Genomic DNA, 16,814 nt, shown 5'->3' with positions numbered 1-16,814 from the left:
ATCAGCGGGGGGGGGGGGGGGAGGGGAAAGAAAAAATAAATGAGGAAAAAAAAGCAGATGTGCATTTGCAGCACTTCTCAGGTGGTATTTTTTTAATACCACTGCAAACCAAAAATATTCAAAGTCCTCCATAGGCACAAAGACAGTTGCATACCCCAAACTTGTTCTGCCTAGGCTTTCCACATCTGTAGTTTGCCAGTCAATGTTTTAGGTGATTTGACCTTGTGCCTGAATATCACATTTTATGGGGCAGTAGCATACAGAGATCTCAAGAAGGCAAAGAAGACACTAAACAGAGAGTGACAGAACAAGAAGCTCTGGGTCAATTTGATTATTTAGAACTGAGGATAGGTTTTATTAGACCTAATCCATTTAGTAAGTCCCAACAAGAGGACAAAGATAAAAATAAATATCTGACATTCCTTAAAAAAAAAAAAAGGAAATGAGAAGGGAAAAGATCAAAACAGTAGCTGAAAGCCCTCACCCCTGCTTTAAACGCCAAGAAACAGTCATTAACAGAGATTTAAACTCAGCCTTCTCTAGTCTAAACTTGTCACTGTTAATTACAAAGCTATTTAACTTTTGCAAGAAATAAAGACTGCTATTAATGAAAGAAGAACCAATTAGCCTTTAATCTACACACTGTTTTTTAATCAAACTTTCTTTTGATCATCAGACTCACTGTGGGATGCATTCTCTCCTCCCCATGTTGTAGTGGCTTCCATGGCTCCTAATGGAATAGATTTTAAAGGGCTGACAGAGTGGGGACAACCTTCTCCGCAGGGCCAGAGCTTCCTTCCCTTCATGTCAGTGGCACTCAGTGGAACCATGCTCATCTCTGAGACATGTGCCCCTGTGACAGCATGGGCAAGCAGAATTATTTTGATGGTATTTCCTGACCTCTTGTAGCAGCTGCCATTAAAGGAGCAGGCACTCAAGATGTCTAGATGAATGTGAGATAGGAGTACTAAAATATCTCTAGATGAGTGTGAGACAGGTGTACTAAACCATCTAGATAGGAAGTAGCAGAAAATAACTGGGGAAAGGAAAGGGAAAGGGAAAGGGGAAAAAGCAGGGATGGAAATGGAATTAACTGCTGACTGCAAAGAATGATGGATGGGGGAACTTGCTTGTTGGCACAGGAACTGGTTGTGGAAAAACAAAACTAACGAAGACCAGGGCTTGATGCATTAGAAACAAAAGTGACAACATGAAAAGGATCACATTAGCTAAATATCCTTGTGCCTACAAACTGTTGGCTGCAGAGTCAGAGTTTTGATGAGGATTTTAATTTCCTTTTTTTTTTTTTTTTGTTATGTGGCTACTTGTGGTGTCAAAAATAACACCAAGAATCTAGAATCAATAATGCTACAGTCCCTCTTCCTTTACATCATTTCTCCCTCAGCTGCACTTGCTGCTCAGATCTACCAGGAAGGAGGAGAGATAGAATATGTCCCTAAGGCATCATGCACTTTGCATTTAGGACCAGGCAGATAATGAAATACAAGCACCTAACTCTTGGGTGTATAAACAGAGAGGACATAAATATTATCTGTTCTGAGTCAAACACAAAACTCCTGATCTGACCAGAAACCTTCTGTCTGTCTTGTATTAGCAGAACTTTGCTTTATACTTTCTGCTGTTCTTTCTCCACAACATAAAGAGAAAATTTGCCTGGCAGCAGCAGAACTCTTGAGAATTCATACTAACAAAAACAGCACTTTAAAATAAATGTTAATATCTTCGTACAATCACAAAGTCCACAGGGATCTCCTGTCATTGCAACCAGGATGGCAATTAAAAAACTAAAAAATAACAACAACAAAAAAATCAATAGATTGCAGAGAGAAGAGTGAAAATAAATATGTTTTGTGCCATACAAGTTTTCCAGTCACAAAATTCAAGCTGGTAATAAAAGTACGCGGAGCAGCTGCTGAGATGATATTGATGCTGGAGAAACGTAAAGGTAAGGATTTTAGCAAAGACAATAGGTTACACTAAATGTTTGTTGGGACTTGAGTAACAGCCCTTCACACTTCCAAAGACCAAATTATTACTCTCTCTGTAAAATAAAGCTAATTCTAATGCATTATCTCAAAGGACTGGGAATTTTTCACAGTCCAAAGCTCTTTTAAAAGAACTGCTTGGCATAAAGCTCGTTTAAAATGAGATGAGGGTCCATTTGTGGTTTTGGGGTGCTCATGTATTACCATTCAAGTACTCAGATAAAAAACACCAAAATAATTAGATAGACATAGCTTTATAGCTCTGTGTCAAGATGTTTAAGGTTAGCTGGATAACTGTACCATTTTTACATTTGAATTGTTTTATGGCAAACTACACCCATCCACAAAATTTGGATTCTGATGCAGATCAACACCTTCCTGTGTTTTTCTTGTGTCATAATCCCACTCTAGCAAGATATAGACAAGAGTTCCACAGCTCCATTCTCGTTCAGAGCAAAGTGCAGCAGAAGTGTTCTGTCTCAGAACACTTAGAAAGATGCAGCATTGAGAACACAGAACATTTTTAATTACCAAAATGCTTAGACATTGCTTAAAGATCCCATTTCTCTTTTTGTCCCCCTCAGACTGACCTAACACACTCCAAAGTGTTTTATTTTCTTTCAAAGCACAATTAGGAGAAAGTTCCTGTGACATTTGTGAAGCTTTGAGAGCAAAGCTATTGACAGAAATCATGTGAAACACAATAAGATTTGAAGTGTTCTTACCTGAAGTTAGAACTTCCAAAGTTAAGCAGCATATACTTTATGCTTTACCTCCCAAAGGGTGTTTTCAGTTTCCCTAATTCATTAACACTAGTGTATACTTCCTTAAATTACTGTCTAAAGTAAGGTCTGATTGAAAAGGAAAAAACAAAACCAAAACACTCAGGAACTCCTTTCACTCCCTCTTCAATGGTTTTAGCAACATTTTACTTAGATGCTTGAAATGCAGACACCTGAAATGACCTGAAACGTTCTGTAGCTGCAGTTCTGACTGGATCAGAAGGACCTGAAAGTTCTGAGCAGCTCTGAAAACAAGCCCTTAGTATTATCACTGCAACACACATTTAAATTGTCTACAGCTCCTCCAAAAGTTACTTTTAACTATCATTTCTGAATCAGAGCTCTGTACATACGTATGCAGTAGTCTCCGCTTTCATAGTATCCTGGACAACACTGAGATCGCCGCCGATACATCGTCCTCAGGCCTCTTCGATATGCTGTTTTATAACTTATTCTACAGGGCAAGACAGAAAAGCATTTGACAATATTGAAAATCAATGCCTCCTGTGGGAACTATATTTGTGTTAAATTATGGTAAGGATAGCATTCAATAATTATTTTTTAATGCATGAAAGCTTTTGATATTAAAAGCCACAATAAAAAGGAAAATCAATACTTGTTTGGAAACTTGAAATATAACTTGTATTATAAACACAGAACTCGTGACAGTCAATCATTGTAGCTCTTCCTAGAACCACTATCTTAAAACATTTCCCCAGGCCTACAGCAAGGACAAGGGGTTTCTTCAAGAAGAAATTATTTACTTCTACAGCAAGGTCAGCTATCATCAGTGTATCAAGAGAATCTCCTACAGAGACCAGTGTGCCAGCACAGCTACACGAGAAATTACCACAGTGGAAACTGTTCTCCATTCACAAAATGTGAAGTTAACCCCAAGGGAGTTCTTCCTCATTGCTAACCCTTTAAAGCCAGTAGTGCTCTGTAAAGTGGAATCACAGTCCCAGTTCAGTGTTTAAAGCAAGTTTTTTCCTCCACAATATGCACTCCACAGAAGTCAAAAGATGTTAAGCATTCTGCAGGTTTTCTAGACTTACTTATAGAGACAATGGCTGATGGGGTTAATCTAAAAGAGAGAGATTCAGATGAGAGAAGGAAGAAGTTTTTCACTCCAAGACTGGTGACACCCTAGCCCAAGATGGTCAGAGAGGTGGTAGATGTCCCACCCCTGAAACCATTCCAGGTCAGGTTATCCAGGGCTCTGAGCAACATGCTCTATTTGCAGATGTCCCTGCTGACTGCAGAGGGGTTGGACTAGATGACCTTTGAAGGTCCCTTCCAACTCAAATATTTCTATGATTCTATAGCAATGGTAGAACATTAAAGAAGGAATTATTTAGCTAGGAATATTTAACAGCAAACACTTCAAACCAGCTTTGTTCAAGTTATTTTATTTGAAAATATCTAAATTGAACAACACCTATTGTCTCTCATGCTAGATAAATTGATTAGATTTACTCTGCTGCATTCCAATCTATACAACAGTGCAGAAAGCTCTGCAGCTGTGTCCAGTTCCTTGCTTTGTAATAGAGAAGCTGAAGAGCAAAACCTCACAGCCAGAATGGAATGGGGCTGAACATCCTGTTTGGTATTGACAGCATGAAAGTTAAGGTACCTCACTAAAGCTCCCTTGAGAGACTGTGACTGTAAGTGAATGTTCATCAGGGTACTTTCCCACTCAGAATCAGAATGAATATAACAGCAGCATTGCAGCATAGGAAAAATTAACTCCTTGGTATCAGCTTTCATTCAGCACTAGAAATGAACCCAACCTCATTTTACTTAATTTTCAATCCAGGTCTAGTTACAGTATTTCAAATCTGGATCCATTTACGATTATCACTAACTCTTAAGTGCTCAATTCTTCAAAGATTTAGGAGCTGCAGGGTGTGCCTACCATAAACCTGGACATGCACTGATCACTTACAAAAGATAGTTGGTCACATTTGGTGACCTAATAAACACTTCCAAATAGACAGCCTGTGAATGGCAAGGATACATAGTCCTGAATGGCCCCATAAGGGACTGATTACCACTGGCAGCACCCAAATTTCATTCCAAAATCTCTCATTTTCAATCAATACCCTGTGGAATTGCAAACACCCTGGCTGTTGCACTAAACTGCATCTTTCTGTGCATATCTGTATTAGAGTGCCATAAAAACTCAGATGAACAACAAAGTATGTGAGATATGAAGGCAAAATAAAATTGGAGGTTCATTCTTACCTATGTCTAGTGCACTTGAACCAGTTCAGTATGTCCGTACATCTTGTGTAATAGATCTGATCAAAAGGATGAGCATAGGATTCCTGTACAGTCACAGCATAGCTAGGAGCAGACAAAGAGAGGAAGTGAAGTGTTGGTTGTTGCAACACAAAAAGCTTCAGTTCCCTTTACAAGCTACATATCCAACTTCAGTATGAAGATAATGAAATCAATAATCTTAGAAATGGTGAACACTTTCAAAAACCTGAAAAAGTTTCCTTCAATCACAGCTCTTCCTGAAAACTTTGTAATGCTTCTAACTTCGTCTGTATAAATTAAATAGGCAAGGAGATTTTGTCCTGAGTAATAAATCATTCCCTTCTGGCAAAGAAACAAATGCTACTAAAATTCATGGGAGGTTTAGTAGGTGGGAAAGGCATTTGGTTAACTTGGTTATGCAAATTTTAAAAGAGAAGGTTTCCTCCCTGCCTAAGACTGCTAATTTTTGCTTGCATTCCACAGTGCTAACAGGAGCTCATCTTAATTTAGCACTGCTAAGGAGATGCTTACACTTAATTGGATGATGAAAAGAAGACTCATTACTTCAAACACTGGGTGCACCAATCAAATATGACTGTTTGTAAAAGGCTGAAGAGTCTGTTTTTCTGATGGACAAGTTTACTTCTTTCCATTTCCAGAGAAGAACTGTCTTCTCAGAACATGAGTTAATTGGCATCTAGATTTGGGACATTTTGGCATATGTTTAGATTGGGATTACCTCCCTCTGTACAAGTGAATGGGTGGAGATTAAGGATCTCAGAACTCAAACAATACCAGGAATTCACAGTCTCCTTCCTAAGGCTCTGCTCATTGATGTTATAGGTACTGCTGTATTAATTTCTCTGATTACATTGAATGTCTCACATGATACAGGAACACAAATCTCATTGACTTGTTCGCATCAGTCATTTTAGAACATTATATAACAGTGCAATAAGTGTGAGGACTGCTTAAGAGCCTCATAATCTCAGGTTCTTATCTGGAAACAAGCTCTAATTTATCAGATCCACAATATCTCTGGAGATTGATACAGAAATCATTCTAGGCAGGGTCAAGACCCAGGAATTAGATCCTCCCACTTATTCATTATGTGGATTGTCTTAATCCTCCAAGTGATTTCCTTTTCATCAGTGGGTCTGCTGATGTGATTAAACCCTGTGAGATTGCACCCCTAAGGTAATAACAAAGTATTTGCTTGGAGGGTCTGATTGGCTTGAAATCGAAGACTACACTATTGCTGCCCTGCTTGTCATGCCCCCTCTAGACAAGCCAAGAGTCTACTAGATGCTGCTTTTGCCCTTTACCACAGTGTGCAGAGTTTGACAATAATGTTTTTACTTCTACCAATGCCAAAATGTAAAACATTTGCATTGCTCATTAATGGAAAACACTAACACTCACAAATCCTGATTATTATTTTATGATCCTGTTTGTTATCCAGCAATTGCCCTAACAATCTTTTCCCTTTGATTTATTAACATCTAAGTAACAAAGTCATCTTGGTCAGTACAAGCAATCAATTTTGGTATTTAATTTTTGTTTCTCCTTGATTGGGTCTCTAGGTTGCTGACTTTCTTCAGACAAAATCAATATTTTATTCCTGTGCTCTGAATGCACTTCACCTCACCACACAGGCTGCAAATTTTATTCCTGTAAGGTCTTTGCTTTTGCAGTTGCATTACCTACAGTTAATTCTCTAATTAAGGTCTCTAAAATCAAAGCATAGGGCCATTAAAGTGCATTTCCATTTTTGCTCTTGTTGAGGGGCTTGTTTTGCTGAAATGTGCAGTAATTCTGATACGAAGCCACAGAACAGAACTGAAAACGTAACAAGTTAAACTTCAGAGCACAGGAACTTCAGCTTCTGCAAACAGACCCTGCATGAATGTGAACCTTATCAAAGCTAGTGGGTTTCTGTGTACTCAGAAGTGTCCTGCACAGATCCACTTTTAGGACTAGGACACTAACAATAGACAGAACAAGAATTACCAGGGCCTTTAATTCTCAGTGCTTTCATGTAGCTGCTCTTTGATGCTGACACAAATTTGGCAGATACAGTCACAAAGTTCAGGACATCTGGAAGCAGCCTGCATCTTGCAGCAGGAAGAGCTTAAAACTTAGTAGGCATCTCAAATAGTCTTGCTTGACAGCACCCAGAGAAAAGCAAGAACAAGGCCACCACTTCTCTAGGTCTGTGCAGGATAAGTGAAAGTTAGTCCGTGTAGTTCTCTAGCTTAAACTATGAAAGGGCTTTCTAAAGCAGACCTGAGCAGAAGGTAATGCAAGGCTATGTGCTTTGTAGCTCAAGCTTTAGAACCAGTTCATTGGGAAGATCCAAGTCCTCAGGCACTCAGAAGTACCATCTCTGTCATGTAAATTCACTTTCTTCTGTGAGGCAGGGTGGTTGTTTATCAAATTATGGCTCTTATTGTGCTTTTTAAATGTAAAAATCTGAAACAGCTTGTAAAAAAAGAGTAATTGTGTATATCATGCATTACCTTTCCCAATGGCTGCAAACATTTGGATCATCTGGGTTTAGGGCCAGAGTAGTCTTGAGCAGAAAAGATAGAATGAGTCCTTTTAGAATCCACTTGAATACCATATGTGCCACCATTGTTGTGTCTAGATAAAGGGAATAAAGCACAAGCATTAAAGATAATTTTGAAGAATACCTCCTTCCAGACCTTTTCATCCTTGCTTTTGTACAAACCCAAATCCTGTAGAGTTATTTGCAAACTGAAGTACTTGCAAAAGCAAACAGACAAACAGTGAAGTATTTTAAAAGCACAAATGCACTCTAGAAGGAACTTATACCTTTAAACCTACTAAACCTGGTGAGCTTGATTAAATTATCCAAGATATTGACAGCCCCAATGCTTCTGCCAAAGAACATTTCTGATACTAATAATTTTTACAGCTGTCTGCTGAACTGACAAATAACTGATGTATTAAAGTAATCTATTCTTCCATCAGCCTATAGGCAAACGGATGAATATCCAAATACCCTCTTTGATTTATTTAAATGGGCTTTATATGTGTCAATACAGTAAGGTAGATCTTAGACATATGCTTATTACATGACTGAAGGAAAATCAATTCACTCTTCAACTCTTAGATGGGGAATCACTTAGAATGACAGAGATCAACTTATTGGGTCACATTATGCAGAACATTAAACAGTAAATAAAATTATTTGCACTGAGTTTGGAAATAAATAGTATAGAATTTGTTTGGTGTGGTCTCTTTATCATCTTCCAGGCCATCTAGTAAATGTACTGACTTATACTTACTTACTGCTCACTTTAAACCAAAGTAGTAGTGTTTGCCTAGAAGTTTCCAATGGCATCAGCCAAAATTACAAAATAAATAGGAAGTACAAAGCTACTTTTAAATGTACCTGCATTGGAGGTGTTGATGTCTTAAGCATTAAGTCAGGAAAAAGTATTTTTAAACATCCATTTCAGGCATTTACATTGTCACAAAATCCACCACTCAAATCAAAAGTTCCATAAATTATTCCTGGCAACAAGACTGCCCTAAAAATAGATTGAATCTTCATATGTTCATCTAAAAAAAACACATGGCTCATTGCCTCATGGTCCAGAACAGCAAAAGGGATGTTAAATGGTTTGCTCTGCACGGCACTGATATACAGCCCAGCATAAAGAAGTCATCACAAAGCAGAATGAGCAGCAGAGGGATAGCCATGAAAGCTGATCTGAAATTACCTACTGATTCAAAGCCTCCTTAGCTAGTTCAAGGACACCCATTGCCTTTAGTGGATTCGAAGTCAAGATCCCAATGGGAGTAACAGCTCATCTTTTATATTATTCCTAGAGCTCTGCTAAACCCAAAGATAGGTCTTAAGCCATGTAAGTCATATTAATGTTAATTAATGTGATTTAATGTTCCTCATGCAATGGATTTAAGTCTGTGAGTGGCCATTCCCTACCTGCAGGCTTTTTCAAAGTCCCATGGCAACAATGCAAAAGCTGACTCTGGAAATTAATAGGGCTGATGAGACAGGAACATGAGAGATAGGTCTGTTTATTGAAGACATTCACCACATTTGTCCTAGGCACTGATTCTATGTGGAGGAAAAATGTCTTGAGCAACTGATCTGCAAGTGGTCTTGAGCTGAAAGTTCAGCAAATCTAATGCTCAAAAACTCAATTTGTTTGAGAGTAGGACTGAAGTTTTCAGAGAACACAGGTTACTCAAAGCCTGATCTGAAACACGTACCAAGAGATGTGAACTACTCAGCTATGAGGCTCAACAGAATGACTGCCCTTTTGAGAAAGTATCTTTAGAATATCTTATTCCACTGACTACCATTTGCATAATACCAAAGCACAGAGCACAAGTTCTTCTGAGTGCTGTATTTACAGGTTGCAATTCACTCTTCTTAATCCTCTACACATTCAGTACACAGCAAGGCTGGCTAGACAGGACCAGAGGAAAGCCTGCTGCTGATCAACACAAATGGCCAAAGAAAGAGCAAGGCAAAACTGCTTAAGGAAATAAAATCATTAAGGGGTGTGTGTGCATGCATGTGAAGTGGTGTTAAACCAAAACATAGCTCCGTGCTCTATTTGTTAACTTGTGAACACATCAACAGCCAGAGTTTGTCCCTAAATTAATTAGTGGCCAAAACCCAACCTGACTTCTACCTAAAAAGAATAGGCTTTTTGCTTTTAACCAAAGCAGCCTCATATTTGAAATCTGTAGTTATCAGAGGTCTCAATTTTTTCCTCAAGAAAACAATGTCTCATTTTAGGTTTGAAAGCAAACAAACAGCAAAGAATTATTTATAAGCCTTAACAACACAGAGCATATTTGTCTGCAATGTATCTGAAAGAGGTTCAAAATGGCTTCCTAAACTTTTCCTGCTAATGCTATTTTGTTATCTGTTTATAAATGAACTGCTTTGCACAATTAATTTTCAGACTCCGTAAGTTAGATCATACATCAAAAACATCCAACCCTTCAAATGCAGCAGAACCTCATTCATCTCAAGTGACTCTTTTTCTAATCCAAATGAAATATTTCATTTTGATCATTGTTAAGAGAAAAGACTTCATACCAAAATGGAATGGTTGCTATTACAAAGTTCAGACTAAAATTCTAAATCCAGGATCATGTAAATTAAAAACCAACATAAAAAAAGAAGCCAATAGTGACATCTAATAAGGGGCACCTCCAGCTTTTACTCCTCACCACAATATGTTCTACATTCCTGCACTGTGCTTAATACTTCTCCAAGGAGGCAGCATCAGCCCTTCAGGGGGACAATGCCTGTAACTTCCTTAAAGACAGAGCCCAATTATGTGAACATTTGCAGTGTCTCCATTGCGACTCTCCCGAGGACAGGCAGTCTTTTGAGCTTCACAAGAAAATAAATTACACATAGGGCCTCTGTGCAACCCCTAAATGGACTCTCACTTTTTGTCTCTCCAGGTCTGATTTTTGTTCTGAAGAGGGAAAGGAATCATTTCAGGTATAATTTGGCAAGAAAGAGGTTCTTTCAAGCCAAAAGACAAGCTGGTGATTTTTCAGCAGTGTCTCACTCTCTGCTAATTATAACTGATTAGGTTAGGTACCTGGTACTGAATAAGCCATTCTCACATACCTTGCTCTCTTTGGAATAAATTTCAGTCACTGCTTCCATCACCAAAGAAAGGAAACAACACTTTCACTGTTAAGACCCAAATTTCAGCTGTAGCAAAACTAGTAGGTAGCAAATCATTGATTTATTTTTTTGTAGATTCACTTTACAGCTTTTTTTTAAGGAAATCATGCTGAGGTTTGCAAAGAGAGCAGAGGTGGGTGAGCCCTTAAATTGGATGAAGTACAGGGGAGTGGGAATAAAAATGGATTTCTTCCTCTCTTTTGCAGTTTGTACAACACATGCTAAGGACAACAGGACCCCACAAGATTAGGACCTACATGCAAAGAAAATATGACCCCAAAGAACCCTTGCTGGGTGAAGCAGGTATCCTTTAAAGCTTTCTCTAGGTGTTGAGGACCTAATTTTGGTGATACTCTTGTGTCACCAAAGGACTGGTGAAGACTGGAAAGAGGACTGGTATGGCTGGAGAAGAAAAACCAAACCAAAACTACAGATTAAGCTTCTCCTCTGCTTCTTTGTCCAACAGACTATAAAATTTAACTAAAAATTACCTTTAGAGAATTTCCTGTTCAGAGCCAAAGGTAGTGAAACATTTAATTTTAACATTTCTGTCATAAAACATTTCATAACATGACTTTGACAAGAAATTCAAACAGAATTTCCAGGCCATGACAGCATTCTATATGGCATGATTTTTTCTTAATTTAGGATGAGCTCTAAGTGAGGCAAAACCCCCCTGTTTGGTGCCTATCTGTAATTAGGGAAAACATTTACACAAGTGTCTTTCCCCAGCATGCAATATTCTTAAACCCACAGATACTTTTGAAGGTCCTTCCTTTAGATGTCTAAATGTATATGTAGCTGATTAGCCCAGCCTGAATTTTCCCCACACATTTCCATGAAATGCATTCAACAAAGAGCCTAAAAGAAAAAAAAATCTTACCTCAAAGTGTTAAGAATTCCTAGTGGATCCTGGGTTTACAGGCTATCAGCACATGAAGCCTCACAGCACATCAACAGGAGAGCAGAAGAAAGCTTATTGGAAGTTGCTTGGCCCCTGTGAGCAATCAATGAGAAGAACAGAAAACATAATAGGTTAAAGAAAGTGTGTTTGGGGGAATGGAAACAAACTAAGGCACAAATGAGATAAATCATTCTAAATAATTATATAAGATATCTGTGCTATATCAGACCAAAGTCCACTACGCTGCTCTCAGAAAGCCTTACACTCAGGAAAGAGTGTAAGAAAGCAGCAGAATCCCAGCATGGTGGGGGGCTGGAAGTGACCTCTGACAGTCCAGGCTCCCTCTGAAAGCAGGGTCACCTACAGCGTGTTGCCAGGAATCACAAAGTCGAGGCAGGTTTGGAATCTCTCCAGAGAAGGAGACTCCACAACTTCTCTGGGCAGCCTGCTCCAGTGTTCCACCACCCTCATGGCAAAGAAGTTTCTCCTCCTGTTTAGATGGAATCTCTTGGGTTCCAGTCTGTGTTCATTGCCTCCTGTGGACACCACTGAATCTGGCCCTCATAAAACATCCCTTTTAAATCCTTCTAGCTTCCAACAACTTTAAACTTTGTGACAGCCACAAACAGTATCTTTGTGGTTTATAGCATTTGAGGAATTCTCTTCCAGTTACTTGCCTAATCATTTTCAATTCATTAAAATGTAAATTTCAACTCTCTGAATTTAAATTATAGTGTCCACAATCCCATGATTCTCTCACATCTTAGCCTTTGCTTTTGGCCTGCCTCAGTTTTATTTGATGCCTCCTTGTTCCTCCCCTAGAAATCAATCACTGACTCTCAGACTTTGTTTCCCATAATTTCCTATCAGATAAACAACATTTTGTTTACATGCAGACTTCTTCTGCAATATCCCAACAAGAAAGTTCTGTTTCTTTGAGGAGGTTTGATGAAAGACCTCAGCAAAAGCCTTCTGGAAACCCATCTGGATCTTCTTGATGTTTATTTCAAAGAGCTTTAACAATTTATGGAGCATTTACAAAGCCATGTTGATTGTATTATATTTATCAAGAGGTCACCCAATTCTGTTCTTAATTATAGTTTCTACCAAAAGAGGAAAATCTAGGTGCCTCACAACTGAAATATATTCTTGTATCTGCATGTATGCAACTGAGGAAAACGCAAGAGCATAGTTAAGCCAGAAAACAGAAAGTTGGATTTCACTGAAGAAGCATTAAAGTGACTGAGTGTTTGCTGATTACACTATTTTAGTCTCTAAGTAGTAGCAAGCTTCCAACAAGCTGCCCTCTGTGGCATTCCTCCTTCTCATCCCATCTGAAATTTTCATGATAGTTTAGGTAAGGGATCATTTTAAACACACACTTCATTTGGCTCTGCATCAGATTTTGTTAGAAACAAGCTGTTATGAAAGCTAAATGAGGCCATGAGTTTCAAAACTGATCAGGATTTTTTGGATGCCTCCATTTACGATTAATAACTTGAGATACCATGAAAGGGCTGAATAATATGCAGGGCTCAAAATGTATGCTAAGAAACAGGTTGGTTTTGTCTGGGTGGTCAAGAACTAAGCTGCTTGAACTCCCTAGTCACCTCTAAAAATTGTGGTCATGACCAACAGAAATATTGCTGCTGACAGTTTGGGGTTTTGTTTGGTTATGAATGAAAATGTAAAGCTGTTTTCAACACACAAACACTTCCAGGAAGGATCAAGTACTGAATACAAAAGCTCTGACAATGTTATTCCTATCAGCTGAGCATAGAGAAATTCCAGTGACAGAGTCACAGAATTGTCTGGAAGGCTCAGTATCTTCAAAAGGAGAGAGAAGAAGAGGACTGACCAACCTGCCAGGTGCTTAAAGAGTATGCATATTGGAAACTGAAGGGATTAGATACTGAAGACAGAGCATGCAAACATGTTGGCATTATCCAGCCACTTGAGGAAATCAGCATCTTGATGATCTGTGATTTTTAAGGTCCTTTCCAAACCAAACCATTCTGTGATCAACAGACAAAGAAATGCAGACGCTCTTACTTCATCATCACTTACACAAACTCTATACCCATGTACGCTCATGCAAAACACAAATCCTAATCCAAAAAGCTATTATTCATCACAGCACTAAATTTCTTTTTCCTTAAATAACTGAATACTTAATCAATAGTCCAGCAGAAGTATAATGAAAATATTGCATTAACACCACCTAAAAACATTGCTGAAACTGTGCCCAAACACAGATAATTGCTGGCTCTGTTTCAGAAAGGTCAGCTTGGGAAAATATTATCTGTGATTTGCTGCCCATAATTTTGTACTTGTACCCAACTACCAGTGTAGAATTGGAAGCCAGCCCTTTGAACATTTGGCCCTTTAAGTTATTAATCCAAACTCAAGTCCACACAAACGCTAGTGTTGCTTGTAGCGCCTCAGCTCTGAACTGATCTTCCAAGCCCTGGCAGTTAGGACAGGGGCATGGCTGACATTCCACCATCACTTTCTGCCAAAAGCAAGTTGGTGTTGGCAGGCTTCAAAGGCAAAATCCTGGTACCCTGCAGTATTTCAACAGAAGACAGCCTCCTGCAAGCTAAGAAATCCTCCTGGGGCAGTCATCTCTGAACCCTCTCAATTAAAATATGGTAAACAAGGGAAGTCAGACAATTTGTGTATTTGTCTGCTCAACACTGCTACTCTGATCTCATCATCTGACCTGTGCTGCGAGGGGCTGGAAAAGGAAGACGACCAGTGCTTCAACAGTGTCCCTTGTACTGATCCCAGTCTTTCTGCATAGTGGAATTTTAAAGCTGCTGAAACTGTGTGGGTAGTCATATTCTCTTCTGATATAACAGTATCTTTAGATTCACTATCCCATGCATTTTTCAGACATTCCCTCACACACATTACTTCAGAAGGGAAAGTAAGCTGACACGCATCAAATAGCTGATCTCCTGAGAACCCAAGTTAGCTTGCTTACATATAGCCACCCACCTAATCCGTGTTCAAGATGTCAAACACAACATATGCTTCCTTAGACACTTAGGGCAACAAAGATCTCGTATCTCCACAACACCCAGGATAAATAAAGCAGCTGAAGTGTGGCAGGCATGCCTAGATGAGCAATATTTTTTTAAGTATTTAGCTTAAAAAAAATAAATTAAAAAATCCTTAATTCCAAAGGAATTCTTTTACAGCATTTAAAGAGTGCACATGAAGCTGATTTGAAAATGAGAATAATGAGCAATGAAATATAAGGATGTTCAATGCACAGGCAGCGAAATAAATTAAGCATGATGCTGTGAGAGTGCTGTGGAAGTCAGGGGAAAACACAAAAAAAAAGGGCCCTGTTTGAAAATGTCTTATATGCTCTACGGTTATATTTTAAAAAATTACTTCTATTTGTCAAGAACAATTGGCCCCTTCTTTTGGTCTTCATTTATCTCAGAGGAAAATAAAATGAAACAAACAGCAAAAAAGTCCCAAGTACAGTGAACAGCTGAGCCAGGGACAAATTAAGTAACACAGATTGATGGCTGTTGATCTACAGCAGTACTATCACATCCCAATGCTACATCTCATCTTTCATTTAAAGACCTGTCTCTTCTTTTCCAGAAACAGTGCAGTATTTATGGGAGAAGGCTGATTTGCAAGCTTTGGAGCTGCACTGAGAATCCAGACTCTGCTTTTCCAATTTGGCTTTATAGTTGGTGAATGCCTTGAACTTTGAAGGTAGCAATCCAAATAAAACGAAACCTAACACTGGAATAAAATGAACACTGAAACTAAACATGCATTTTCACAAAGTGCTGCAGGCAGGGCAAAGCATTTTATCTTCAGTTTCTTCATAAGACACTAAGGAAATAACGTTTGCTTCCTCTGCAAACCCCACTGGTCCAATTGCATGTGTCTTCATCTGGGTTTTGCCAGCGCGTTATCCTCCCTGGCATTCTCTGTTACAACAGCACTCAGAGGTTCTCTTCCTGTATTCAATTTCCTCTCAGCTTTTTGAAATCTTAATCTAAATTTTTTTTAACTCTATAGCTATTAAAGACATTGACTGGCCCATACAGAATATCACTTTTTCTATGAATGCCTGCTAAGTAGAAAATAAATGTTAAATCAATTTTTAGATTTCTAATAGCTTAAGAATTAGAGTGGCCACTTAAAAACTGCCAATTTTACTTGAAATATGAGAGGTTTCTTTAGAAGCTGCAGTAAGCTTTTGTGCTTTCCTGTACTTCTTAGAGGGCACATCTGGAAGACTATCAATACTGGAGGAATGGCACTCGGTTCAATCACGTCAAAGCTAAAAGCCTGAAGTTAAGAGTCCACATAATTTATGTGCCTATCAGAGCGTGCACAGATCTCTGTCTGTATGAGCATCAAGCTGGTTTTGTAGGTGCCTGAAAACACCCACAAGCACTTAGGTTTGGGCATCCAACGTGGAAAAGAGTCTGAACAGATCTGGTCAGGGTGGAAAGCTGATGCCACAGAGAAAGTCACTGTGTGCAAACAAGGTCTGTGCTAGTAACCCAAAACACCTCTAAGGGAAGTTTAAGATGAAGGTGACTTTGACAGGTCCCTTCCCACCCAAACCATCGCTGTGGTTAATGGAAATTAAGAATTGTCACAGTATCACAGTGTCACCAAGGTTGGAAGAGACCTCACAGATCATCAAGTCCAACCCTTTACCACAGAGCTCAAGGCTAGACCATGGCACCAAGTGCCATGTCCAATCCTGCCTTGAACAGCCCCAGGGATGGCGACTCCACCACCTCCCCGGGCAGCCCATTCCAGTGCCCAATGACTCTCTCAGTGAAGAACTTTCTCCTCACCTCAAGCCTAAATTTCCCCTGGCGCAGTCTGAGGCTGTGTCCTCTTGGACAATGACTTGGTAATTAATTGGTATAACCATAAAGAAAGTCCTCCAGAGCCTGTCCCAGAGGGAGGCCCAGGATACTGTAATCTGTGCTTCTGTTCCTGTATTATATACCTATTCAAGGGTGTGCACAGCCAATCCCAGCTGTGTCTCCTCTCCTCTCTGCCCTCCTGCCGAGATCGCTGTTATCTTTTGCTCTGTGGGGCAGAGGCCTTCTGCGGCCCTTGGCTGGCAGCTGGCGCCGAGCTATGCCGCTGGGCCT

The 16,814-nt window shown here is 39.3% G+C and overlaps 1 protein-coding gene across 19 annotated transcripts in view; it reads right to left on the bottom strand.

The window, feature by feature from the left end:
- The window catches only part of MEGF11 (multiple EGF like domains 11), a 408,774-nt gene that overhangs the window by 235,671 nt on the left and 156,289 nt on the right, over window positions 1-16,814 (bottom strand). For 18 of the 19 annotated variants that reach the window (XR_010305406.1, XM_064157920.1, XM_064157921.1 and 15 more), the window contains 4 exons: window positions 11,644-11,757; window positions 7,570-7,693; window positions 5,033-5,134; window positions 3,142-3,242 (listed from right to left, as the gene is read on the bottom strand). Coding sequence is in view for 18 of the 19 variants with exons in the window: in XM_064157920.1 (XP_064013990.1) it covers window positions 3,142-3,242; window positions 5,033-5,134; window positions 7,570-7,685 (319 nt within the window). In the remaining variant the exon portion in view is untranslated. Of the gene's footprint in view, window positions 1-3,141; window positions 3,243-5,032; window positions 5,135-7,569; window positions 7,694-11,643; window positions 11,758-13,526; window positions 13,549-16,814 lie in introns of those variants that run through there. The other variant, XM_064157923.1, reaches the window with a different exon arrangement.

This window comes from Pogoniulus pusillus, chromosome 17 (genome assembly GCF_015220805.1).
Source record: "Pogoniulus pusillus isolate bPogPus1 chromosome 17, bPogPus1.pri, whole genome shotgun sequence".
Classification (NCBI taxonomy): domain Eukaryota; kingdom Metazoa; phylum Chordata; class Aves; order Piciformes; family Lybiidae; genus Pogoniulus; species Pogoniulus pusillus.
This window is presented reverse-complemented; position numbering and strand designations above follow the sequence as displayed.